This window comes from Sporisorium graminicola, chromosome SGRAM_23, assembly GCF_005498985.1.
Source record: "Sporisorium graminicola strain CBS 10092 chromosome SGRAM_23, whole genome shotgun sequence".
NCBI lineage: Eukaryota > Fungi > Basidiomycota > Ustilaginomycetes > Ustilaginales > Ustilaginaceae > Sporisorium > Sporisorium graminicola.
Window position 1 is genome coordinate 252,770 of NC_043732.1, and position 25,869 is coordinate 278,638.

A 25,869-nucleotide genomic window follows, 5' to 3' on the forward strand; every position below is an offset into this window, starting at 1 on the left:
CTGGCTGGCGCTCGAACATTCACCGGTTGTTCGCTCTTTCTCGCATGCTTCTCTCGGCTGCTATCCGACAACAGACCTGGTCAGCTTTGCCCAGCGGCAATGAAAATGAGCGACAGAGAAAGAGAGAGGGAGACAGTGTTTGTGTGTGTGACAAGTGCAGAGGATGCGCGAGACCACACAATGTGACTGCAGAGCGAGAAAGCGAGAGAGAAAAAAGCAAGCCGACATTCTCGAGCAACGGGCGCAATACAACGCCACGTTTCTCCTACTTCCTTCCAGCCAGCTCAGACAAGCCACGCTTTCTCGCTCGCTCGCTAGCCAGCCAGCCAGCCAGCCTCTTGTGGGGCTTCTCTCCGATGCTGAGAACAGCGATATCGATACGTCCTTTGACGGTTATACAGTATCTTGCGAGTGTGATTCGGTCTGCGTGGCAATGGCTCGGCCTCCTCCCTGTGTTTCCTGCCTGCCCTGGTTGGAGCTGTCTAAAAATAAAGGGTTCACGCACGCGCCAACTCTGTGTGCTCGACTGTAGCTCTGTCTGTCTGCTCTTTCGCAAGCCAAATGCGATTTCGAGGTTGGAAAATGTCAGAAAGTGTCCGTGCTGAGCTGGTTGACTCTTTCGTTGGCTGACGTACACTTGCGACGCTTCCTTCTTCACCTCTTCCTCCTCCTCCTTTCCTGATCTCCATCAACACCGTCATCTGCAGTCCTTAAAGAAGATCACGCACACCACACTTGACACCAGCGAAACGCTATCCACGACATCGTGCTCGCATCTAAGCTTCTTTGCGCCGCACGCAGGCACGCACGGCTCGACTGATACTGCTCCACCACCACCGAACTGCACTGCACTGCACTGCAGACCCTTTGCACAGCATGTCACTTCCGGCCAACACAGCCGCTCTGCTCAATGAGCTTCATCGTGACGTCGCTCGTGCTCGTCCCACAGATGCGCTGCAATTCTGCGCAAACTGGTTCAACGCCAAACTCGAGGAACAGCGTCGTCAGCATCTCTCGTCCAATCCCGCCTTTGGCGCTGCTGCTGCACTTCCTCAAAACCCACTAGGGCCCAGCGATGTCGATTTCGGGGGCGTTGCTCCCGGTCTCGCCTCACCTACACAACGTGCTTCCCTCTTCACTTCGGATCCATTTGCTCCTGCCGCCGCGGCTGCGCTACCACCATCGTCAGCACCCGTACCCATGGACGCATCCTTCTCCCCCGACTCGACACCCGCACCAGCGCCTCCTACCAATTTTCCTCCCTTGGCGTCCACCTCCATCTCGAATGCGCCGCTCATCCCGCCCACCTTCAACCTCGCCAGGCGCACCTCGGTCTCGGCAGAGAGCATGGCCCCTTCGGCTGCCAACGCAGAGTCTGACGGCTCACCCTTGCCCAAGACCGTCATTGTCAAGTCTGAAGAGCAGATGCAGAGGATCCGTGGCTCCATCGGCAACAACCTGCTCTTCCGCAATCTCGAGCAGGACCAGTATCGCGACGTGCTCCTCGCGATGAAGGAGGTCAAGGTGGACGCGGACGTCACCGTCATCGAACAGGGTGCACAGGGCGACTATTTCTACGTCGTCGAGTCCGGCACGCTCGACGTCTATGTTCGCGCTCCTCCTCGCAACGGCGAACTCGAGTCGCCATCCTCGGCGTTAGGCGACAAAAAGGTGTCGTACGGTCCCGGTTCGTCGTTCGGTGAGCTGGCGCTGCTCTACGCCCAGCCGCGTGCTGCCACCGTGCTTTCCACATCGCCCTGCACGCTGTGGGCGCTCGATCGAATCACCTTCCGCTCGATTCTCATGGAGACCAACTCGCGTCGCCGGGCGCTCTACGAGAAGTTCCTCATGGACGTTCCTCTGTTTGAGCGTCTCTCGGCCGCCGAACGCGCCAAGATCTCGGACAGCCTCGAGCTGCGCGAATACGCGCCCGGCGAGGCTGTCATCACGCAGGGCGAGCGTGGCACCGAGTTTTTCATTATCGTCGAAGGCGATGCCGAGGTGCGCAAGACCAAGCAAGGCGCGCGCGAGGAGGTGGTGGGCAAGCTGTCCAGGGGCGACTACTTTGGTGAATTGGCGCTGCTCAACAACGCTCCACGTGCTGCTACTGTCGCTGCTGTTGCCGCTAGTGCAACCAAGTTGAGGGTGGTGACGATGAGCGAGAGGGCGTTTACGAGGTTGTTGGGTCCTCTGGCCGGGATTTTGGAGCGTCATGCCAAGGAGACGTATGGAGACGAGTACTCGTTGGGCCACGTCAATGCCAATGCTGCTACCAGCGTCAACAATGGCGCGTTGGCGGGTGCAGCGGGTGAAGTGGATGTCGGCAACAGCTTCCCGCACCCCATGGACTCGACTGCCAAGCCGGGCGAGGGGGCATGGAGCGCTCCTAACCCCTTTGCAGCAGCTTGATCCTGCGCACAGATTACTTTGTTCGATTGTATATCAACGACGTCTCAAAACACTCAGACTGTGCCCGACGAGGCTCTAGTGGTGTGTTCTGCTTGGCCGATTGTACGCTCTCGTCTTCTGCTCTGGATTGCGTTTTGACTCGGATCTTAACGATGCAACCAACAGCTAGTGCGCGCGGTCTCTCTCTCTCTCTCTCTGTGTCCTGGTTTTGACTCTATATTGGAAATGCCCACTCGTGTATGTTCTTCGAGTTTGCGCAGACTGTGTGATCCGCTAGGAGGTCGGTTGCTCAGAAGCATGCATTCTTTGAAACGGCGAGGTGGAGCAGGGACCTGGTTGCTGCGTGGGATTGATGAGGGTGTGACCACGTGCCGGCTGCATGAATAGGGCCGTGTGCAGCCTAGTCGGCGAGGGAAGGAAAGGGTTTGTGGCGCTTTGGTTGCACAGAAGTGTCGCTGCTCGCCAAGCCACATTGAAGGGAAAAAGCGGCGGTTGTCTCAGCTCTAACTTATATTAACTTACCAACCGGGGCGTATCATTCTGCCTGCTCGCAATCTGCAGGTCGTTGGCTGGAAGAAATTCGCTGCCGAGTGGAAGCAAACTCGGAGAGATGGAGGGAGGAAGGGTTCAGGCTGGAAGAAGTGCTATAGGAAGGGTGAAGAGCAGCATATACTTGCTTCCAGAGTGATATAAGTTCCCCCCTCCCGCTTCGAGCTGCGTTGGCTTCTCCATGCATCCGACCATCACTCCTTCCCTCTTCTCGAGTAAATGCTAGCAGTCGCGCAACAGCAGCCGCGCAACAACAAGATCATCGTCGACAGCACCGCATTCACGCCCGCCCACCGTTCTTCTTGAACCTTCAGACAACCACGCCTCGACAGTAGCCACACACAGGACGGCGCTGCAGGAGGGGGGGTTAAAGATGCCGTTCCTTGCGCTCCCCAAAAATGAATCGCTGCTTCGCTTCGAAGATGGCCAAGTGACGTTGCATTATCTCATCTCGACGCCCGCCCATCCAACGTTTGTGTATGCGCAGACACACGCGACGCAACTCGCCGCCTCGCTGCTGTCCGTCTCCCCCCGCATTCCTCTTTCTTGCACCACCACCACCTCTAGTACGACGGCGTCTGCGCAAGAACCAGTGCAGCTGGACCCCCGATACCCGCTCATTCTCTTCCTGCCCTCGGAGTGCTTCAGCGTCGCGCATCTGTTCTCGGCACAGCTGGCGGACGCGCGGCTGTCGGCGAGATTCAATCTGGTTGCAGTGGATCCGCGCGGGCACGGACTGACTCAGGATGTGCCCATCGCGCAGTGCGGCGCCGGGAGAAAGTACGACCTCGACATCAAGGCGGCCGACTGTCTCGATTTCACCCGCTTGCTCCTGCGCGGCGAGAAGACATGGGGGGCCGGGATGCACCTCGTGGCATGCAGCATGTCCGGGCTAGTCGCGGCACGGATGGCGGCGAGCTGGCCCGACTCGTTCGCGAGCATCATGATATCCAGTCCCATCCTGGAGCGCGAGAGCGATTTCATGGTCGAGAGCTTCCAGGGTATCAAAGAGCTGCTAGAGGAGGCCTGGCACACCCTACACGACGCACCCTCCCGCACCTTCGAAGGTCAGACTCAATCCGCGATGCTGGAGAGACGAAGCTATGGCTCGAACTCGATGACACCGAATCGCGCAAAGCTGCCTGGGGAAGTGGTGCAAGGCTTCACGTTCCGCTGGGCGGGCCGCGAGACCATCCCGCCCCACATTTCGTCTTACCTCTCGCGCACATGGCTCGAGCGTCTCATCCTGCACCACCAGGGTCTCCAAGCCGCGCGCGATTGGTGGTTCGACCTCTACTGGCTACGTCAGCCCATGCCCCCCTCCGCACTCGCTGCGATCACGTGCGCCCTGTTGGTTGTCGAGGGCGACACGGATCTTCCGTACGACCGCAACGTCGGCGACGAGATCGCCCAATTGTTCCCACATGCGCGCTCGAGGAGGGTAATCACAGTAGAGGGGGCGCCATTCCTGCTGAGCGTGACGCGGCCGGATGAGCTGACGCGGGTGATGTGCGAGTTTTTGAAAGTGGGCGAGATGCCGGCGCGGGAGAAGCAGGCGGTGGGGGATGCAGCGGGTTTGACGAGAAAGGTGAAGGAGAGGATGGTGCTGCGTCTGGATCCGGAGGAGATGTTTGAATTGGTGAAGGTGTATGCGCCGGGCCTAGTCGCCGAATCCGACGATGAGGACGACGATGACGATGACGATGAGGGCTCAGAGTTACAGAAGGAGGAGGAGGAGGAGGACAAGGAGGAGGACAGAGTGGATATAGGTGGCGACAGTTTCCCAATGCATTACCGACTGAAGCTGGACTATGACACCTCCTCTACCGCTGCCTCCGACACCACGACGATAACAGCACGCGGGTTTCCGACCACACGCCCCAAGAGGTCAGGATCGTCGTCGTCGTAGAACGCTGCTGCGGCCAACAACAGCTAGTTTGCGGCAGTGATGTTTCACCAGGGTGCCACTAAAAAGTACAGGCGGCGACGGCGCTCAAGGTCCTTTGGTCAGACCGCTGCACGAGACGCATCCTCAGGCGCGAGGTAAAAGCTGGTTTTGGGGTGCCGTCTGCATAGTACAGGGTTGGCGTTCTCTCTCTCTCTCTCTCTCTCATTTTTGCGTATAGCTCCTCACTCTCTGACGTTTATTCGCAATGTCAGTCAGATAGCTGGATTCGCTACTAGTTGAGAGTGGGTGTGCAAGAGAGCGGGTTCTGCTGTTATCTACCTAGGAACAGGGAAGGATGTGTCTGGTAGAAGCTGCAGCCGGCCAAGCGGAACGGAAAAGGACCCTGAAGAAGCTGTCAATTAACTTCGCTTAGCTCGCCTCTGCAATATGTGATCGATCTTATACCAGACATAGTAAACACTTTCGGAAATCAGGCTCGCTCGCGTTGAGCTTTTTCCCCTCGCTGTGCCGCGACGTGTTTGACGCCTTGTGTGGACATCGATTGCGTCATGCTTTACGTCATCTATCTTTTCTTGTCTTCTCAAAGAATTGGTGTGCAGCTCTAAATTCTGCTCGATGAACACATCACACACACATGCATAATGCACAAATTTGAAGGAAAAAAAAACATCACCACCGCCTGCCCACTCACTTCTTCCCGCCGCAAGTGGCAGATCCTCTCCCCCCTGTTTCAGGCCCTTGACGAAGCTGGTGCAAAGGCCGGCAGCACGAGGATCTCGGTGAATGGGCGCTGTCCGCAAGCGAGAGAAGAGAGTGAGAATATCCGCAACGGTGTGCTTTAGTGTGTACGAGCTAGGAAAGCAAGAGGGTCCACGGGAGGGTGCTGTAGCGAGGTAGTGAGGAAGCCACGGGGTTTTCTAGCGTCGATCCCTCCATGAGACAAGAGGGTCCTGGTGTGTCCGTGGTGATGGGAGACGCACCCACGACTTTTGTTTCTCCGGATCACATTTCTCAGTCTCTCTCCTTTGCTCCAGCTCTCGCTCTCTGGCCGTCGAACACATCAACTCCCACTAGCCGGAGTTTAGGCTGGTCGCTGTAGCTGCGACCAAACGGCCACCTGGAGGGGAAAGAAGCAAGGCGCGGGGGCGAGAGTAGAAGCGGGCCGGGTGGTGATCGCGGCTTGTGGGCGTCCCGGTGACTTAGGGTGTGCGCCCAAATCGTGTCTACCAGTGTTTTCGTTATCTCGGTTATGCAGCAGAAACTCTCTTCTCGACAAAGAGGCGAGGAGGCTTGGGCCAAACAGTGACTACGCCCCCTCCAAGGTTTTGCCCCGCCTGAGTTTGGTCGCCACCAGCAACGCCAGCATAGCATTCACTACTTGTAGCATCCGGACCATGCCGCATTCGACTCCAGAAGGAGCGGTCTTCGAGTAACGTTTGCGGTACAGCCAGCAACCACGGCGATTCCTGCCAGCCCAAGCGAGAGAGACGAGCGAGAACTCTTTCTATTCGCCGCGACCGCAACCGACCGCCTGGCTCGTGTGTCTTGACGGACTGCTACAGGGAGGAGCGAGAGGCGAGAGCCAGTACAGTACTGACAAGAGTTCGCTTCAATCGCCCTTTGAAATGTGAGCAGCAATAGAGCCCGAAACGCAGTAAAGCTGCGCCCCCTTCAAGATTCATCATGTGGCCTTGTTCCGATCTGAATTCAATTTCAAATGTGTAGGCTTCACGAATACAAAAGCTTCAAGTCGCAGCTGGCGGGGGTTCGCATGCACGGAAAGAGAGAAAAACTCAGCCTTGGTGCGGCTCTCGTCACCGCGTGGCATGGCGAGGGCCGATTCCCAGGAAAGCAGAGTGTTGTAATGCTGCTTTTTTGCGGACATCGATGCGCATTTGTAGTCGGCAGCACCGCTGCACATTTTTACTTTTTCCACTTTGTGAGAGTCGGATCGTCCGATTCCTGAGTGTCGATCCCCTATTTCGGTAATCCTGCGTGGAGGAGGGGAGGGAGAAAGAGAGAGAGAGAGAGGATGGGAGCAGATCAGAGAGACAGAGAGGATGCTGAGAGAAAAGAGGCCAAGGAGGAGGAGGAGGAGCGGTCGGTATCGCTTCATTCCGGTGTTGGTTGCTCGTTTTTGTTTTTGTTTTTGTTTTTAGTTTAAAGAAAATTAGGTTTCTTGGCCGTTTTGCCGCGCATCGAGCCGATCAAGCTGGAAAAGGCTCGTCTGGCTCGAGTTTGTGATTTTCCATCACCATCGCCGTCTCGGTTTGGCTTCCTCTTGCTCTCTATCACCTCAATCCCCACTCACACACATCCACACACAAGCCCCAATCGACGGACTGACCGACCGACCGAACCAGGCGTTCGCTACCAGAGCAAGCAAAGCACCCTTGAATCTCGGACCGCGCGCTGTCCCACTGTCCGACTGTACGACTGTCTCGCTTTCGGCCAGCACCAACCACTGGCACAACAAAGATCGTCGGCTCCTTCTCCCCCTCTTCCCTCTTCCTTCTCCTCTACCCTTTCCTCTTAACGCCGTTGCCGAGGCTTCCTTGCTGCGCATTTCCCGTTCCACCGACATCGAGCGAGGACGACTCGATTCTCAGAAACCGCCTCGCAATCGCATCGTCGCGCACCTGTCGCTGCGTCATTTGCCTTACCTTCCTTCCTTGCATCTATCCCATCGAGTCCCACCGATCCGGAACACGCGGTTCGTAGCTCGTGCTAGCACCCTGACCGGAAGCACAGTCACAGTCGCAGTCGCAGTCAACTCTTGCGACTCGGACTCCACCTCATCTGCATCTTGCTTTGATCCAACCATCCTCCTTCGACAATCCGTCATATCATCGTCATCACCTGCACTCCTCCTTCTTCTTCTGCACTCCTTGTCACCTCGGAGTCCGCCAGGCCAAGCCTTCTACCCTTCTCTTGCCGATCCTTCTGCAGTCTCGACCTCGCTCTCGGCTGTCTTTCTTCGCTGCCCATTTCTTCACAGCTAGACACATCTTGTGCTTGCCACCCGACAACTGGACCCTCTCGCGACAGCGTCCGTCGACGTCTTGTGTACCTCATTCGTTTGCTAGACACACACATCCACCTGGACGCTTCTCTCGCTGCTGATCATCATGTCCGAAACAGGTGAGTTTCAACCAAAAAGGGACGGGAGTCGACAGCGTAGCTTTCGGCAGGTTCTCAAGCTGCTATCGTTGTTGTAGCTAGGCCTCCTCGCTTGCGCTTGCGCTTGCACTTCGGCTTCGGCTTTCGTCCAGCAATCGTGCGATCCTCCTGTCTCCACTCTTATCGCTCGTTGATGCACGGGTTCCAGCTCACTGACCCCGTCGCTTTCTCTGCTCTCGTTGCCCATTTCCCTTTCTACTCACCATCACCATCACGACGCTTGCACGTCCCGGCCTCCTCCTCGTACGTTCACCACCACCGCCACCACCACCACCACCTTCTCCTCCTCCTTCGCCACGATGATCGCTGTACGATCGCCACGTACAGCCACCGCCACGAGGCCACCCGCCAAACCTCTACGCAGGAGCTCGCCCGTTCGCTCCACCGCCAAACACCATCTCGAGCCCAACCCTTTCGAGAAGTCGTTCAGCTCCGGACCCAATTCTTCGGAATCCATCGATCGTCGTCCCGACCTCAAAGGCGACACCAAAGCCAACCTTAGCACGCCTCCTCTTTCCACCAGACCAGGTGCCGCCTACCGCGACCGCACCTTTTCCAACTCCAAAAACCAGACCTCTCCGCAAGAATCCGGCTCCACTCCCAAACCCCTCTTGCCTCCCGTCGCCTCCATCACCTCGCCCGCCGGCGAGACCAATGCATACCCATGGTCTGCCGGTCTGACCAGCTCGCTGAGGTCCGGTCCCCTCTCGCCCGCCATGCTTGCCGGTCCTCAGAGCTCCCACTTTGACCCCAACTCGTTCCGCACCGGCTTCACCCCGGATCTCTCCAACTTCAAGACGGGCCTCACCCCCCTTGGCGGTGGCATGTCGTTCCCGCCGCCATCGCCCAACACGGCCGCCTTCCTGGCTGCCATGGTCAACAACACTTCCGGCGCCTCCACTTCGGTAGCCACCATCACGCCCAACACGCTTTCTGCTTTGACCAACGCAGCAGCTGCCGCCACCAATGGCGGATCCATGGATCCTACGGCTGTTGCTGGTAATGCGGGCGCTGCCCTGTCGACGCAACCCCAGAACTTTGCAGGCAAGCCTACGGATGCGCACAACGCCTTTGACCTCGCCTTCAGCCGTTCCTTCCCCAACGAGCGCGCCGATGCCAAGCACGCCGGCTCCAAGCTCAAAGCCGAACTCAAGTCGGGCGACTCGGATCGAAGCCTCTCGCAGAGCATCAGTCCACAGATGGTGCAGAAGCAACTCGAGGGAGGCGCCAACGGTGATCAGCAGAACGCCGTTTCGGGCCTCTTCCTCTTGAGTCGAGTACACCAGGAAATGTCCAAGCGCGATGGCGCCAATCCCGCCTCGACTTCGCTGTACGAGTCCAAGCCAGCACCCTCAGCTGCGGGCAAGAAGGGTGCCAACGCCAAGAACAAGGCGGCGGCGGCAGCGGCAGATGTTGCTGCCAAGCCCAACGGCAACAAGCGTAAGAAGTCAACCTCGACCGACGACAGCTTGGGGGCTGCACCCATCTCGACGAATGCACCCGCGGCCAAGGCGGCCAAGACTGCCAAAGGTGGCAAGAAGGGAGCTGCTGCTGCTGCTACGGCTGCAAACGCAGCTAATGCGCAACCCAAGGATGCAGCTCAATATGGCAACGGCGGCGGATCGTTCAAGTCGGAAAACGGCGGCGACGACGACGATCAGCAGTGGGACAGCGACGACGACATGAATGGCGACGGCAAGGGAAACACGGACGAGAAGCGCAAGAATTTCCTGGAACGCAACCGACAAGCGGCGCTCAAGTGTCGTCAGCGTAAAAAGGCCTGGCTCGCCTCGCTGCAGGCCAAAGTCGAGTATCTGCAGAACGACAACGAGAATCTGCAGAACACGGTGGGTGCGCTGCGCAACGAGAACATGTTCCTCAAGAGCCAACTGGTGCAGGCGACGGGAGGTGCGCCTTTGCCTGCCATGCCCATGGGCATGCACATGGGACTGCCCATGGCGCCACCGCCTCACGGCGTGGATCCACACCACTCGATGGGACCGGCGCCGATTGGCATTCCAGCAAATATGGCGCCCCATCCGGCGTACATGCATCCCGGAGCGTCAGGGCCGCCCATGTCGCAGGGACCGGGCGGAGCCTATGCTGCAGCGCACGCACCGCCTCGAGGAGGCGCGCCTGGGTTTGGCGATCAGATGCAACAGCAGCAGCAGCAGCAACGAAAACAAGGCGGACGACCTCGTTCGGAAGGGGATGTCTTGGCGCCAACTGCGGGAGATCAGCCCATGAACGGCGGCATGAAGCACGAACGAGAGTGGAGTGCTGCTTCTGCTGATGGAGCTAGGAGTGGCGGCAGCGCGAGTGGCGCAACTGCTACCATCAAGGTGTGATTTCTTGATCTACCCACCCCCCCCTTCCCTCTCCTTCTATACCACGTTTTGGCTCGCTTCAGGGCTTTTGGTCCCTCTGTATCCTTTTATTGGCATTCGGTGAACTCGACTTTATTCTTCGCCCCTCTCTCACTCTCTCTCGCCTTTGTATCTATGTCTCCCCTCCTCTTCTCTTGCGGCTTTTTGTTGGTGTACACTATATGTTTTTCTATTAGTCTTGTTTTGCATACACGGATGCAAGATCAAATGCACAGTCACACACTGGGTGTGAACGGCGGTGAGCGAGATGGTCGTGACCGTGTCGGTGAGGGGCGAGAAGGAATAAGAGGTGGGCACCGCGGCCTTTTGTGGGCGGGGCCCAACTTCATGGTACAGTACACGTGTTGTACAGTTGGATCGTGCAGCGGGCGGCGTGCGGATGGACGGCGATTGACGGATGTCGATTGCCGGGGTTTGGATGCATGTGGAGGCGAAAAAATGTTGGAAATGCAGGAAGAAATGGACGGATGGCGTGCTTTGATGCAGCTCCGCGTTGTTGTACGTCGGTAGGATCGTCCAGACGTGACTAGATGATGGAGGGGACCTTGGTTTGATCACTGACCACCACCACTACCACCATCGCACAGCACGCATCGAATCAGGATCTTGCAAGACCAGCTGCAACTCGACCCAGTCAAAAAAATCTAGACGCATCTATACGCGTGGCAAAAGCAGGCATGTCATCTGCAGCAATAGCACCGGCACCCGCACCATCACAGTACGACGGTGAAGGAGCGGCGAATCAGAAGCGTCGGTCGCTGTTCAAGCCATCGACGTGGAAGCAATCTAGTGGCAAAGCGGCGGCGGGTCACGTTGAGCCCGGGTTGGAGGCTCCCAATGGGCACCACCATCACCGCGGGGCGCAGACGCTGGACGGTGTCGAGACGGGGGCGCCTCTGACGGCGTTGGTGTCGGGCGAGGGGTATTCCTCGCAGCAGCAGCACGAGCAGAAGGAAGGGGGATCTGATCAGGCCGCTGCTGTGAGCGGTGGTAGTGGGGGTATCCAGGATGCACAACCACTATCGCAGCAGCAGCAGCAGCAGCAGCAGCAGCAGCAGCAGGCGTCGGCGGGGTCAGGCCTCGCGTCGGTCCCAGACGCCCTCGGCCGCATCGCCTTCTTCCGCCAAGACCAGCCGAACTACCACCTCTCGAACTCGACACTCGCCTACCCGGTCGTCTACAATGGTATCCGCTACCCGTCGGCCGAGCACCTCTTCCAGTCGCTCAAGTTCCTGCCCTCGCATCCGGAGATTGCCAGCAAAGTGCGCCGCGCCAAAGCGCCGCTCGACGCCATGCGCATCGCACGCTCGCACACACACCTCTACAACCCGGGCTGGATCGCCACCGGCATCAACGTCAAAGTCATGCACCACGTCGTCCTCGCTAAATTCAGCCAATACTCTGCACTCACCGAGGCGCTGCTCGAGACCGAGGACCGCGAGATCGTCAATGCCAGCCCCACGGACGTGTTTTGGGGCGAGGGCGGCGAAGGCGGCAGCGGCAGGGGCCGCAACGTGCTCGGAAAGACGCTCATGGATGTAAGGGAGGTGTTAAGGGCCAACAGCGGCGTCGGCTACGGCAGTGGCGCCAAGACTATGTAATGATCTCGAGCATGCAATTGCATTGTGCGTTTACAGTTGGTTCGCTTTCCAATGCCGAGCGTATATCTGTGTGTGTGTGTAGTTTTGTGTGAAAGCAGCTGCGGGAGATCTAGCCAGAGAGCTACGACGCACCACACAGCCCCTCACCCCTCTGCAGGCGCTCGACAAACTTGAGCCCGCGTAGCTCGTCCACCCTCTCGGCCACCGCCAGCGCCATGCCGGTCATCATATGCACCAGCACATGGCAGTGCATCGCCCACACGCCCGCACTATCCGCCTTCCAGCGCACCACGGCAAACCCGCGCCGGGGCACCGAGAGCGTATCGCGCACCGGCGCCTCGTCCTCGCCAAACCACACGGCGTCGTCACTGGATCGCGAAGACGACGCGGAGAAGGCGCCCAGGCCGACGCGCGACTCGGAAAGCGCCAGCACCGAAAACGCGTGGCCGTGCAGGTGGAACGGATGCGGCGCCTCGTCGCTGTTGTTGATGACCAGCTCGAGCGTGACTGCGCGCGAGGGGGAGGGCGAGAGCACGAGCTGGTTTGCAACGTCAATCGAGCTCGTGTTGAGCGCGAGGGTGTGCAGGAGCGGGGTGCGCGGTGTGCGCCATTGGGTGCGGTTCATCCACGACACGGGCACAAGGCCGTTGCGGTCCAACTTGGGCATGGTCACTGTGATGATCTCGCGCCGGTCGCCGTTGTCCAGATCGAGTGCCGGTGTCGGAGGTGCACCCAGCCCGCCGCTTCGGAGCGGACGCAGCAGATGTGCTGGTTCGTCGTGGCACGCCTGCTCGCCCGGTCTGCGCGGCCAGGCCTGCGTCTTCGGCACCCCTGCAGCACGAAGAATGTTGCGCTTGATGCGCATTTCCAGCTCGTGCTGCCGCTGCCGCGTCGACGACTTATACCGCACCACCGCTCGCGCCTGATAGTCCAAGTTCGGATTCGCCACGTTAAAGCATTCGCTATCCATCTCGGACCGCAGCCAAAACCCCGCCTCGCCACCATCACCCGCCCGATCAGCCGTCACCAGCACCGAGTACCTCTGCCCCGGAGCTATCGACACCCTTGTCGTCACATACGGCTCCACCACAACCCCATCTGCTTCAACTACAGTCAGCACGTGCTCGTCGATCGAGAACGTCTGATGCCCTACAGAGCCGACATTGACGAGACGCAGGCGGTGGGTCTTACGCGGTTCCAGCTCGATAACCGCCTGCTGGAGAGCGGCGGCGGCGGCGTCGGGGGGAGGAGCCGTGCAGTTGAAGTGTTCGTGATTGCTGCGGAGGAGGCGGGTGCAGTCGAACGTGCCTCGGCCGTTGATCAGGATGTTGTCCGGCGTCGGCTCGAACCCAAGCGAGTGTCGCGAGATAAACCAGGACAGCTGCTCGATGCCCGGAGCAAAGTAATGGTCGCCGAGAGTGATGACCTGTTCGTCGTCCCACCGGAGTCCTGCAGTCGCGAGTAGGGTTTCCTCGCTCCTACCCCTAGGATCGCGGACGACAAGCGTGCCCCACAACCCATCCGCGCGAGCCATGCCCGAGTGCGAGTGCCACCAGTGCGTGCCCACATCCTCGTGCGTCACCTGAAACCGGTACGTGTGCGATCCACCGGGCTGCACCGCACACGATGTGAATCCAGGAGCACCGTCCTGTTCCGGCACCCCGCGCATCGCCAGCCCGTGCCAGTGGATCGCCACGCGCTCGTCCGTTCCCCGAGGGTAGTACTCGTCGACCCGCGTCGAAAAGCGCGCGCGCGCCGCTGCGTTCCACTTTGCGAACGAGGAGCTGTCGTCGGCAGACAGCTGGTTGTTGACCTTGACGACCAGCGTGTCCCCCACGTTGGCCTGGATAGCCGGTCCGGGAAACCGCCCGTTGACGAGGATCATGGGCCGCATCACGCCGTCCGGAGCTATATCGGTGCGCGTGACGTTCCATTCGTGGTACTGCACCCGCGGCATATCTCCAGCATCACCCGCAATCTGAGCTGTTGGAGACCACCACGGATGCACAGGCGTGCGCACATCGATGCTGCGCAGCAGAGCCGCCCATTGCAGCGAGCACCAGCACAGCGCACACATCGCGGCGACGCCAAGCACACCTGTACGCACGCGGCCTGTCATGGTGATTGCGTGTGTGGGACCAGGCGATGGATGGTGCACCGGACATGATGATGGTCGTCCAATATTGTCGTTTGTCGTAGTAAGCGCGACTAGTTTGGAGTAGCAACCAACGACCATCGGAGAATCCGCCGAACCAGACTCATCCAAGTTGACTGAAGCGGTACAGTATCAGCCAGCGCGGCCGTCGGCGGTCGGCAACATGTTGCGTGACAGCAGCGAAAACGTGATAGCAACAAGAAGAGCAAGAAGAAGAACAACAACCAGCAGCCCGAAATTTCGGCTAGTCCGATTTATAATAGGGCTCGATACTCGCTCGGCCTCAGCAGCTCCGGACACGTTCCCATCTTGCAGCAACAGCCGAGTCTCGCTTCGGGTGCAGCAACAGTTGGGACCCTTTGTGGCAACAAAGAAGCCTTCTTTGCCTTCCCATACTCGGCCCTGCCGATCCTGCTTTACTGTAGGCTCTGACTCTGTCGCAGCGTGTCACCGCTCCTTGTGTTGTTATGAGCAACTTGACAGTCGAGTCGGGTGACGGTATCACACAGCATGCCCGCGCTGTCAGGGCGATTTTGGCAATTGAGCGCAACTCGACAGCCGCGTTGTTGCGTTGGAATTTTGGCACAGGATCGACGCGACCGACGTACAGTATGCTCGCTCGACTTAGGCTGCTGTTGTTCCAAACGTGCTAGTGGCCTGCAGCTCCTTGCACCAAGAGGGTAGCTGCATGTCCGTGGGTGGACGGCTCTCGGCTGCGCTCCAGACACGTTCCCGCCGGTGCGCACTCGTCCGTCAGTGCCGAGACTGTACTCCGCCCAGAGATGTTGCGTACCTACTGTACTGTGGTGCCTAGGCTAGCTTCGACCTTCCAAGAGCGCGCGCGTATCTCGATGCATATATTAGTAACGCCGTTCTTTGCTCTTCTCGGGCTCCAACCTGCTGCTCATCGAATCCAACGAGCGATCTCTACGCCTTGACATTCTGATGGCCATCATGATCCAAGTCTTGACCGCCACCTCGTCCTTTCTGGCTCTCCTGGCCTTTGTCGCCGTCCAGCTGCCCACATGGACACTCGCAATGCAGCCTGCGCAGGCCCAGGACATCACGCAGATCGAGCACATTGTGCTGTTCATGCAAGAGAACCGAGCCTTCGACCACTACTTCGGGACCGCAGCGGGCGTGCGCGGCTTTGGCGATCCCAACGTCGTCATCAGCAGCGACACAAACAAGACGTCCTTCTGGAACCCCGTGTCGGCACCCGCCGCCGGTAGTTCGCCTCCTTCGCCCCCAACCCCGCCTCCCGGAGTGACGCACCTGCTGCCCTGGTACATCAACCACCAGGGCGGCGACTCCAACGACCGATGGCAGTGTTCCCTCGCCGGGTCCAACAGCTGGCAGCAGAACCACGCTGCCTTCGACAACGGCAACGTCAACAAATGGGCCTCCAAGAACACGCCCTTCTCGCTGGCCTACTACAAGCGCCAGGACATCCCGCTACACTTCGCCGTCGCCGAAGGCTGGACGCTGGCAGATAACTACCACGAGTCGGTCATCAGCTCGACCGACCCGAACCGCATCTCGTGGCTCGCGGGGACGATCGGCATCGACCAGGCCAAGCTCAACCTCGGCGGGCCGGCCATCGACAACAGCGAGACCGCGGGGTGCGAGACGGCCAGCGATGGCTCGACCTACTCGTGCTACCCGTACAAATGGAAGACGCTGCCCGAGTACCTCGAGCAAGCCGGCATCTCGTGGCAGGTGTATCAGGACACGGACAACTTTGACGACAACCCGCTCGCGTGGTTCCAGCAGTTCCAGCAGGCGCCCACTGCCTCCCCGCTCGCCCAAAAAGGTCTTGCGTTCGTGGGGCTCGACAAGTTCTACTCGGATGCGCAGCACGGTACGCTGCCGCAGGTGAGCTTCATCGTCGGGCCGACCGAGCTGAGCGAGCACCCGCCTTACGGCCCGCTCGACGGTGCATGGCTCCAGAAGAAGGTCGTCGATGCCGTGACGCGCGGGGCCAAGTATGCGAGCACCGCGCTCATCGTTTCGTACGACGAGACGGGCGGGTGGGCGGACCATGTCATGGCCCACTTCCCCACACCCACCGAGGCACCCAACGAGTGGATCGTCGACCCGTACAACAAGTCGCTCGGCCAGCAACCCGTCGGCCCAGGCTTCCGTGTGCCCTTCTATGTCATTTCACCCTTCACGCGTAATGGCGGCGTGTTCTCGGAGCCAGCGGCACACGAATCCCAGATCCTCTTCGTCGAACAGTGGGCCCAAGCCATCGGCAAACCCTTCCGCCAGGAGAGCATCACCCAGTGGCGCCGCACGCAGCTGTCCGATCTGACGTCGATGTTCGACTTCTCGACGCGCGACACGTCGCTGCCCGCACTCCCCGACGTGCGCGCCGCCAGCCAGGACAGCAAGGGCACCTACAACGGCTACGCCACCTGCAAGGCCAAGTACGGCGCGCACCAGCCGCTCGTCCCCTGGGCCCAGGCCGATGCCGACGCCTGGGTGCTCGAAACCGGTTTCAAGCCCGTCCGCGGCACCCCAAGCGAGGGCCACTTCTACGTGTTTGAGCAGGCCAACCGTGCGCTCAGCTTCGACACACGTTCGGGAACCCTCGCGACCAGTGCTGCGGTGCGCGACCACTCGGCTGCCGACCAGAGGTTCGTCGTCCACGCCGTCAGCCGTGCACTCAGGAACAAGGCATTCTACCTCTCGCCCGCCGCCGCCGCCGTTGCGGGCCAGTACATCGGCAGGGACGGACGGCTGACGGGTGATACGCGCAGGGCGGCCGTGTTCGTGTTCGATGACGCCAGGGACGGCAAGGGCTACGAGATTCATGCTGATGCGAAGCTGCCTGGCGCGTTCGAGGGCAAGAGCGGAGCCAGGATCTTTTCAGTGACATATTAGCAGCGCTGCTCGGCTCGGCGCATTGGTGTTGCTCCTTTCACTCGCACAAGTTGATGTACGACGTTCAGAATCAAACCCGTTATATTGCAAAGAAAATAATATCACTCACCACTGCGTCTCGCCATCTCAAGCGACGACAGGGGTAGCGGTGATCGCAGACACAGCACTGACCTTGAGAACCGCGGCATCGATGAGAGCCTTTGCCTGCAGCTCGGCCTTCTGGAAGACCTCGACAGCGTCTTTGATGCGCCTCGCCGTCTCGGGGTCGTCGTGGATTGCGCGCTCGAGCTCGGCCGCGTTGTTGGCGAGGTAGTCGCTAGCCACATCAAACACCTGCGCCTTGCCGTCGGCACGCAGCGGGTCAACCTTGAGCAGCGGCAGGGACGACTCGGGAAGGTCGTGTGCATACGTCATACTGGGCTTGTACACTTTATCGCCAGCAGCGCGGATTGGAGTCTGGAGTGCAATCATCTCGGCGAGCGTGGGCGCGAGGATGGTCACCTGCTGCGTACCCAGTTCCGGCATGGCGAGCACCTCGTTGATGGCAATGTAGCTTGCGCCCTTGATGGCAGGCAGTCGTTTGCCGGGGGTCGAGAGGGCGATGGAGCGATAGGCCTGGTAGATCTGTGCCATTCGCGGCGACATGGGGTGCTGTGTCACCGGGTTGTCGTACACGGGACGCTCGGCGGGCGCCATAAAGTGCGTCAGGATCTCGTTGTAGTAGGGCGAGATGTAGAGGCATCCCGCCTGAGCCGCGGCGAGTGCCTGCGGGACCGAGAACAGCCCGGTGCCCAGTGTGCTGATCCCGTGCTGGCTCTCCAGGATCCGGGCGGCAAGCATGCCCGGCCCCGTGGAGAGGATCTTGATGCAGTAGCGATCTTTACCGATACCGGCCGCAGCGAACTCGCGGTCGTACGCCAGAGCATGCGCCACGATCGCCTCGGTGTTGTACGCATGCGCGGGCGACGCCTGCAGCAGCGCCCGTCCCGAGATATTACCCACGTTGAGCGCGCACAGCTTCACCGAAACACGGTCGAGGATCGTCAGCCAGTCGGCACCAGGGCTATCGCGGATGACCTGCTCGAGCAGAGCCTGGTTCTGCTCCAGAGCAAGCGCGTCGGCGACGATGAACTGGTTCGAAGTCATGTCGCACGGCTCGATGCCGAGCGCCTTGAGCTGCAGCGTGAGATCAACGTCGAGTCCATCGACATCAATCACGAGCTGCTGCGCTGCACTCGCGATAATAGGTACGGTCTCTGCGGTCATTTCTGTTTTCGACAAGACGGTGGAGTATATGGTTGTGTTTGTGTTTGTGGGGAAGAGTGGGCCGAGGTGTGTCGCAAAGGCTAAGGCTTAGGATATTTATTCCAGAGTCGCACACAGAAGGCTCGCTTCTCCTTTCCTTTCGGAGTCTAGAATGATGGCTGAGTCGACAAGATGGCTGAGTCGGGATGATAACCGAGTCGGGAAGGCAATGTGACTCCTAGTGGCACAGGTACTGTAGATCAAGTTGGGGATCAAAGCAAGAGATGCCGGGTGCGAGCAGGCAATATTGAGTCGTCGTCGGTGAAATACGCGGCCGAGCGGCAAACGTGGGGGGAGCTTCGGCGTATTTGAATTGCCGCACACCGACGGCGCGTGGCTCTTTGCTCTCCGCGGCCAATTGTTTACCTTTGGTACGAGCAGCCGCAATAAGCAACACGCGAACAGTGACAAGACACCAACGTGCCAAAGCGCAGCAGCTTGCCATCCCCGACAGAAGCAAGAGTACACCGAGGTGGTCTTCTTAACTCGACAATGCGGTAGGCGATCGCATTCGTATTTCAACGCCGCTCTTCTTTCTTGCCACACTCACTACCACAAAGACGACATCATCAGCTACCACCACAACAGAGCAGCAACAATGCCAGGCGAATCGAACCAAGTCTCGTCCTCGTCCTCGTCCTCGTCCACGTCGGCGTCCAAGCTGACGGGGCCCATCGTACTGCCCTCGCACCAGCTCCCGGAGCGGTTCTACCTGGGTGGGCCGCGCATCTCGTCGTTCCGCGGTGAAGCTTCCAAGAGCCAACGGGAGCCTGAAGACTGGGTCGCTTCAACGACATGCTGTGCGGGTACCGACTCGCTCGGCCTCACGCGTCTTCCTACGACGGGCACGCTGCTGATCGACGAGATCCAATACGATCCCGTTGCGTGGCTCGGATCGGCCCATGTGGACAAGTACGGCAACGACACGAAGCTACTCATCAAGCTGCTCGATGCCGGTCAGCGACTACCCATCCACGCTCACCCACATGCCGACTGGGCGCGAGCCCACGTCAACCGCAACCACGGTAAAGCAGAAGCCTGGCATATCTTGACGCCTGGTCAAGTGTACCTGGGTTTGCGACAAGGTGTTTCGGCGCAAGACATGTTGAAGATGGTGGATGCACAGGAGATCGAGGTGATGTTAGGGATGATGCATTGTGTCCAAGTGGAGGCGGGCGATACGGTCTATGTGCCACCTGGCATGCTTCACGCTATCGGCCAAGGAATCCTGCTGGTGGAAGTACAGGAACCCGAGGACCTTTCGATCCTGCTCGAGTGGCGAGACTTCCAACTCGACGGCCGAAAGTACGGCCATCTGGGACTAGGCTTCGAGAAAGCCATCACCGCCGTCGACATCGATACGCTGACCGCCGACCAGCTTTCGACGCTCGTGACGCGTGCCAAGGGACGCACCGACAGCAATCTGCTCGCTCCACAGGCTCTTGAGTACTTCCGCATGGACCGATTTCACCAAGATGCCACGCTCGATGCCAGCTTCCAAGTCGTCGTCGTCCTCAGCGGTAACGTTGAGGTGCAACCAGCAGCAGCAGCAGCAGCAGCAGCAGCAGCAGCAACAACAGAAGCAAGGTCAACATCAACGCTCAAAGCTGGCAGCACCACCCTACTGCGACACGCTGACGGTGCGGTACAATTCAAGGTGCAAGATGGTGCTGCATTTGTCGTCATTCGTCCCCCTTTGTAGATGTATGACATGGAACGCAATTGCCCTTCCCACTCTTGTGTTTGCTTCTGTGGTGAGTGAGAGTGTTGCAGAGGCATCACCATTCGTCGACGTCGACGCTGATCGGCTCGATGGAAAAAAAAATGTCGATTTTTGTGGTTTGATTTTCTCAACGATTAAGTTCGTTGATACCAAAATATTTTATTTCCAAATATTCAGGAATTTCGGCTATACTCTCTGCCGAAGAAGCCGCTGTCCAAATGCCGGTATACCGCCTTCCACCTGGCCCACGTCCTCCATCACCACTACCACCACCACTACCACCACCACGATCAGTCACGGATCGCAAGCATGACGGACGACAACGAGACACAAGTGCGTGTGCCGTCTATCCAGCCTGGGGTTGACATCATCGGTCTCTTGCATCGAAAGGACTCCAGCAGCAGCAGCAGCAGCAGCAGCAGCAGCTCGGGAGACCGACGCATCGCGCTCATCTTACACGGCCTGCTCGCACACAAGAACCAATGCTACCATCGAGCGCTTGCAGCAGCGCTGCCCATCGACTCGTTCCGGTTCGACTTCAGAGGCAATGGCGACACGGGCGGGGACTGGACGATGGGCAACCTCGGTAACGACGTCGAGGATCTGTCCAGCGTCATCCGCCACCTGCACCACCAACTCGGATACACGCTAGAGCTGATCGTGGCGCATTCCAGAGGATCCATGGTGTCATGGATTTATCTCAGTCGGCCTGAGGCGGAGCTGAAGCGGGATATGGGTGCCAAGGGCTATGTAGATAAGCTGGTGGCCGTGTCGGGGCGATGGCACATGAAGAAAGTGTTACAGAGCTATGCTCGCTTTCAGGAGGGGTTCGACAAGCAAGGATTCTACGAGTGGAACATCACCAGTGCGGGCAAGAAACGCAAATACATCGTCTGGCCCAAGGACCTGCAAGCAATGTCCCAGCTTGAAACCCCCGTTGACTACGTGGCCAAGCTCAACACAAACACCCACGTGTAAGCCTTCCACCAGCCACCCTTTCTCACGACCGTAGTAACCACGACTGACAACCCCACTTTTTTCCTCAATCCCCCACCACCCCTTGGTGCTTTCGTGGCTGTGGCTTCAGATTGATACTGCACGGTAAAGCTGATCAACTAGTCGATGTTCAAGACGCTCGATGCTACTTTGAAGCAATCTCCTCCAACCCTAGACGCCGACCCGAGACGCATCGGTTGCATTTGGTCGAGGGAGCGGATCACATGTGGAGAGGGTGCACGCAGCCCGTGGTGGATCAGGTTCTTGCGTGGTATGCAGAGGGTGGGCGGGCCAGGACCGAGTCAAGCGCCGCCGCCGCAAGACCCACGACTTCGACGTCGAGATTGTGACCTCGCTCTCAAATGAAATGGCAATGACGGCAGAACAGCGTTATATTTTTTGTCCCCACCGGATGTTGCTGCGCTGTTGAACTTTTGCGCTGCAACTTGATCTCGTGCTCGACTGTTTTGCGAAGACATATATACTCTGCCCCGAGCTCACAACCCCACGCCGCTCTCTTGCATCGAAACGTCTATACACACAAAAGTCGCCTTTACATCTGCAACCATGGCCGGCGAAACCTCAGCTTCGTGCCTGCTCTTTGTGCGCATCTGCCAACTAAAACTCCAGGGCAAGGACATGGACGATTTCATCCAACGTCTTCAGTCCCTTTCGCTCGAGTACAAGCAAGCCACCGCCGGTCGAGCTGTCGAGGACGACGCCCTCAAGGCCATCCTCATCAACGCCACTTTTACCATCCCCGAGTACCACCTGGTCGTCAAAGATTTGACCGAGCGTGCTCGCTTGACCGACTACTTTACCGTGGCCCAGGCGCTGCAGAAGCGTTGGAGGGAGATCAAATGAGCCTCGCCATCGCCCCCGATTGCGCGGGGTTGCTGGATCGAGATCTTGTCTTGGGTCATGCCTTTTCGAGCTCTTCCTGCCAAGAAACAGCCTTAGCTGTGTAGGTGTGCACATGCAACCATCGGTCACCTCGACTGTTTGCTGTTTCGGACGTCAGACTTCCGACAAACGCCGATTCCTGACACCGCCACCCTCGCATTCATGTCGGCTTCCTTCTGCTCGTTGTCTATCTTTCCTCATTTATCATCTCTGCCTCAAACTCGTTCAAATTCAACTATCCACTTCTCCGCAGTGGATGGCTTGTTCTTCACTGAGTGAGATTTCAAAGCATGATCATCGCTCCATCGCGCTGAAGTAGCACTGCAGCGCGCGGTCTAGAGAGCATCTGTCCTAAGCGAGCTCGTCTTTTTATTCCATGACAAAAGGCTCAGAGAGTCAACGTCGGCTATGCTCAACGTGCAGCGCCAAGAACTAATGCCCCCTTGTTAGCCGCTTACTCGAACGCTGTTTCGTCTGCACTGTTTGCTCGCGTGGACCTGCCCCACTGCGAAATGCCTGCAACGATGTCGTGCGCCAATGCATGCTAGTGTCAGTATGGAATAGCTCCTTCCGCTAAATGCGAATGTCTTGGCAGTCGCAACACAACTCTGGACCCTTCCTTCTCTCTAGACCTGCCCAAATAGACACGGGCCTTGCATCACCGACCCGCTGCGAAGCTTATCTCCTCTCGCCGTCGGACTTGCTGTCGGACAACGTCGCGTTGATGCCGTCGCAAGATGGCGCAACAGCTTGCCGCCAACCGAGCTCTCGATTCAGGTTGCATCGGCCCACCTTGTTCCGCTTTGCCTACCTCTTGACCATCACACATCTCGCACAGCTTTCGCGTCGTTCGCCGGCAAACGAAGGCCGGCAACGAAGCGCTCGCGGCGTCAAGGCCAAAGCGGCGTGTAGCGTCTGCCTAGCATACCGCGCACCAAGGAAGACACTTGGACGTATATAAGAGTCAGGCTCCTCGACAGCGATGGAAAGAGTGTCCATCATCTCACCCCTAGATCCTAGACTGTACAGCCTCTTCCTCTCTCAAAGATGCTCACGCTGTCTCTCGTTCAGCTGACCACGCTGGCTCTGGTGCTACTCAGCGCGGGCCAGGAAGCCCTTGCTCGTCCGGGCAAGCTCCGACCTGTCGAATCCGTAAGTTGACACCCGTGTCCGCCGTAAGCAACCTGCCTTACTCATCGAAGACTGACACGCTCCCCACACACACACACACATATACACATATAGAAACACCTGCGCCACGACATCAAGCGCAAAGACCTCCTCTCCGGTGCACGCAAGCTTCAGTCGCTCGCCTACGCCACCTCGGAACGCAACCGCGTCTTTGGCTCGCCCGGACACAAGGCCACTGTCTCGTTCATCCAGGACGAGATCCGCAAAGCAGGCGGCGGAGACTATTACGACGTCTACCTCCAGCCGTTCACCGCGACCTATGCGCAACACTCTTCCGCGCTGGCCATCGACGACAAGCTCACCAAGTCGGTCACGTTTACGTATTCGCCCAACGGACACTTCAACGATACCGAGGTGGTCAAGGTGGCCAATGCCGGTTGCGATCAGGCTGACTTCCCAGCTGAGGTGGAGGGCAAGATCGCACTCATCCAGAGAGGGACGTGTACGTTTGCTGTGAAGGTGGGTCGTGCGGGCACGGCCAAGGCTGCAGCTGTGATCATCTACAACAACGCCGCGGGTGATGTGGCGGGCACGTTGGGTAGCAAGGGTCCTGCCCCCGAAGGGCCGTTTGTCCCTGTTGCCGGTGTCACGCAGGATGTCGGCACTGGCCTGGCCACACGCCTGGCAAATGGCGAAAAGGTGACGGTGGATCTCACGCTCGACGGCGTCATCGAAGACCGCGTGACGCACAACGTCATCGCCGAGACCAAGGGTGGCTCCAAGTCGCAAGTCATCATGTTCGGTGCACACTCGGACAGCGTCGTTGCCGGACCCGGCATCAACGACAACGGCAGCGGCTCGATCGCTCTGCTGACTATCGCCAAGCAACTCGCCAAGTACAGCGTCAACAACGCCGTCCGCTTCGCCTGGTGGTCCGCCGAAGAGTACGGCCTGCTTGGCGCCGAACACTACGTCACCAACCTCGACCAGGCGGGCAAGGACCAGATCCGTCTCTACCTCAACTTTGACATGATCGCCTCGCCCAACTACGTCCTCAGCGTCCACGACGGCGACGGCAGCACGTTCAACCTGACCGGCCCCGCCGGCTCTGCCCAGGCCGAAGCCATGTTCTTCGACTACTTTAAGAACATCGCCAAGCAGCCGCTCATCGAGGGACCCTTCGACGGACGCAGCGACTACGGTCCGTTCCTGGACGCCGGGATCGCCGCTGGAGGCCTCGACACGGGCGCAGAGGGGTTGAAGACCGAAGAGGAGGCCAAAGTGTTCGGCGGGACTGCTGGGATCGCATACGACCCCAACTATCACCAGGCGGGCGATACCATCGACAACCTGGCCATGGAGGCGTTCGAGATCAACACAAAGGCCATCGCTCACGCTGTAGCCACCTACTCGACCAGCCTCGACAGCCTCGGCCCCAAAGATGCGTCGACAAAGACAAGGAGAGGCGCGGCCGAGGCCAAGAAGGTGGATCACAGCACGCATCGCTGCGGAGGCGATTTGTCGGTTATGTGAGCAGCACGCATCTGTAATGTCCGCCCACACGATACAATGTCAGGGAAGATACGATGATAGAACATCGACAACCAATTTGAAAGCATTAACAAGGAGCTCATCCTCATTTTCGCTGTAAGGGTCCTGTGTTGAGCCGCCGGCTTGAAGATCGTTATCGAACAGAACAGTGGAAGAGTGCATACACTCCAGGTTGCAGAAACCCTCAACATCCAGACCTCCGCCGGCTTCTATGAAATTGAACGCAAAAACGTACTGTACACCCTCGACCTGTCTAGCCGAGTCCGAGTGTCCTCATGACCATACCGGCCTGTGCAAATATGGTCAAGGACTAGCGTGTGAACCTGTTCGAGATATTGACGAATGCCGGTACGCACTGCACTTGTCCTTATCTTCCTCTTTACCGTGTACGAGCGGTTTCATTGTGAGAGTCGTCGTCGTGGCAGCTGTGTGTCGCTCATCATTAATCACGATCGTTCCTTCCTGTTCTCCCACCATCCTGCCCACCATCGTCGAGGCCGTCCCATAGTTCCAAGCGGCCACTTGAGAACGCTCTGCTACACCGACCAAGTCTTCACCGCCATCATGATGTCGCAACGATCCGTCCGTTCAACACCTCAACCGACAACAGCAAGCTGGACCCGCTCGGACCAGTACGAGCCCCTCGCAACCGCACCTCCCACGACTCCGCAGCAGGAGCTCGACCTGGGCGACAAGCTCGAAAAGCCCCATGAGCACCGTCTCAGGACCTGGCTCGAGCGCATCGAACACAACCAAGCAGCCACCCGAGTGTTTTGGTTCTTTGTTGGCTTTTACTCTTCAGCGCTTCTCTGCGGCGCCATCATTGTTGCTATTATGCGCAAATGAAGCTTGCATTTGTTGGCTCTGTCGATCTATTCTTTGGTACACTTGGCAACGCCTCGGCCGCCTTTGGTACGCAGCTGCTTTGACATGGCGTTCGCAGCGACAACCGGCTCGCTTGTCTGCGGGCAATCCACAACTGGGCAATCCACAACTGAGCTTGAAAAGAATTCATTTGAAAAGGGTTCGTCGCATGTCAAGAGATTGGTTCGGCAGAAGCTGTTCGGCAGAAGCTGTTCCGGCGGTCGGAGTCGAATGCAGAAAGAACACTTTGCAGCAGAGTGTTTCATTGGCACTCATAGCAGTGCCCTTCCAGAGAAGAGCTTTTCTCGCGGCCTTATAAC

At 58.6% G+C, this 25,869-nt stretch overlaps 12 protein-coding genes across 12 annotated transcripts; 10 read left to right on the forward strand and 2 right to left on the reverse strand.

The window, feature by feature from the left end:
- Positions 1–876: 876 nt before the first annotated feature.
- Positions 877–2,409, forward strand: EX895_004218 (uncharacterized protein; the record flags this gene model as incomplete). The annotated part of the gene is made up of 1 exon (XM_029884814.1): positions 877–2,409. One exon carries the CDS (start codon positions 877–879, stop codon positions 2,407–2,409), a length of 1,533 nt encoding a protein of 510 aa, XP_029738915.1.
- Positions 2,410–3,331: 922 nt separating this feature from the next.
- EX895_004219 (uncharacterized protein) lies at positions 3,332–4,867 on the forward strand (the record flags this gene model as incomplete). The annotated part of the gene is made up of 1 exon (XM_029884815.1): positions 3,332–4,867. The coding sequence occupies one exon, from the start codon at positions 3,332–3,334 to the stop codon at positions 4,865–4,867; it is 1,536 nt and encodes a 511-aa protein (XP_029738916.1).
- A 3,128-nt stretch (positions 4,868–7,995) lies between these two features.
- On the forward strand, positions 7,996–10,395 carry EX895_004220 (uncharacterized protein; the record flags this gene model as incomplete). Its single annotated transcript, XM_029884816.1, has 2 exons — positions 7,996–8,008; positions 8,375–10,395. The coding sequence occupies 2 exons, from the start codon at positions 7,996–7,998 to the stop codon at positions 10,393–10,395; spliced, it is 2,034 nt and encodes a 677-aa protein (XP_029738917.1).
- Positions 10,396–11,111: 716 nt separating this feature from the next.
- On the forward strand, positions 11,112–12,035 carry EX895_004221 (uncharacterized protein; the record flags this gene model as incomplete). The annotated part of the gene is made up of 1 exon (XM_029884817.1): positions 11,112–12,035. One exon carries the CDS (start codon positions 11,112–11,114, stop codon positions 12,033–12,035), a length of 924 nt encoding a protein of 307 aa, XP_029738918.1.
- Positions 12,036–12,156: 121 nt separating this feature from the next.
- EX895_004222 (uncharacterized protein) lies at positions 12,157–14,154 on the reverse strand (the record flags this gene model as incomplete). Its single annotated transcript, XM_029884818.1, has 1 exon — positions 12,157–14,154. One exon carries the CDS (start codon positions 14,152–14,154, stop codon positions 12,157–12,159), a length of 1,998 nt encoding a protein of 665 aa, XP_029738919.1.
- A 990-nt stretch (positions 14,155–15,144) lies between these two features.
- Positions 15,145–17,076, forward strand: EX895_004223 (uncharacterized protein; the record flags this gene model as incomplete). Its single annotated transcript, XM_029884819.1, has 1 exon — positions 15,145–17,076. The coding sequence occupies one exon, from the start codon at positions 15,145–15,147 to the stop codon at positions 17,074–17,076; it is 1,932 nt and encodes a 643-aa protein (XP_029738920.1).
- A 126-nt stretch (positions 17,077–17,202) lies between these two features.
- On the reverse strand, positions 17,203–18,342 carry EX895_004224 (uncharacterized protein; the record flags this gene model as incomplete). Its single annotated transcript, XM_029884820.1, has 1 exon — positions 17,203–18,342. The coding sequence occupies one exon, from the start codon at positions 18,340–18,342 to the stop codon at positions 17,203–17,205; it is 1,140 nt and encodes a 379-aa protein (XP_029738921.1).
- Positions 18,343–18,979: 637 nt separating this feature from the next.
- On the forward strand, positions 18,980–20,083 carry EX895_004225 (uncharacterized protein; the record flags this gene model as incomplete). The annotated part of the gene is made up of 1 exon (XM_029884821.1): positions 18,980–20,083. One exon carries the CDS (start codon positions 18,980–18,982, stop codon positions 20,081–20,083), a length of 1,104 nt encoding a protein of 367 aa, XP_029738922.1.
- A 330-nt stretch (positions 20,084–20,413) lies between these two features.
- On the forward strand, positions 20,414–21,082 carry EX895_004226 (uncharacterized protein; the record flags this gene model as incomplete). The annotated part of the gene is made up of 1 exon (XM_029884822.1): positions 20,414–21,082. One exon carries the CDS (start codon positions 20,414–20,416, stop codon positions 21,080–21,082), a length of 669 nt encoding a protein of 222 aa, XP_029738923.1.
- A 585-nt stretch (positions 21,083–21,667) lies between these two features.
- EX895_004227 (uncharacterized protein) lies at positions 21,668–21,964 on the forward strand (the record flags this gene model as incomplete). Its single annotated transcript, XM_029884823.1, has 1 exon — positions 21,668–21,964. One exon carries the CDS (start codon positions 21,668–21,670, stop codon positions 21,962–21,964), a length of 297 nt encoding a protein of 98 aa, XP_029738924.1.
- A 1,086-nt stretch (positions 21,965–23,050) lies between these two features.
- On the forward strand, positions 23,051–24,667 carry EX895_004228 (uncharacterized protein; the record flags this gene model as incomplete). The annotated part of the gene is made up of 2 exons (XM_029884824.1): positions 23,051–23,155; positions 23,249–24,667. 2 exons carry the CDS (start codon positions 23,051–23,053, stop codon positions 24,665–24,667), a joined length of 1,524 nt encoding a protein of 507 aa, XP_029738925.1.
- Positions 24,668–25,249: 582 nt separating this feature from the next.
- EX895_004229 (uncharacterized protein) lies at positions 25,250–25,531 on the forward strand (the record flags this gene model as incomplete). The annotated part of the gene is made up of 1 exon (XM_029884825.1): positions 25,250–25,531. One exon carries the CDS (start codon positions 25,250–25,252, stop codon positions 25,529–25,531), a length of 282 nt encoding a protein of 93 aa, XP_029738926.1.
- Between the last annotated feature and the right edge of the window lie 338 nt (positions 25,532–25,869).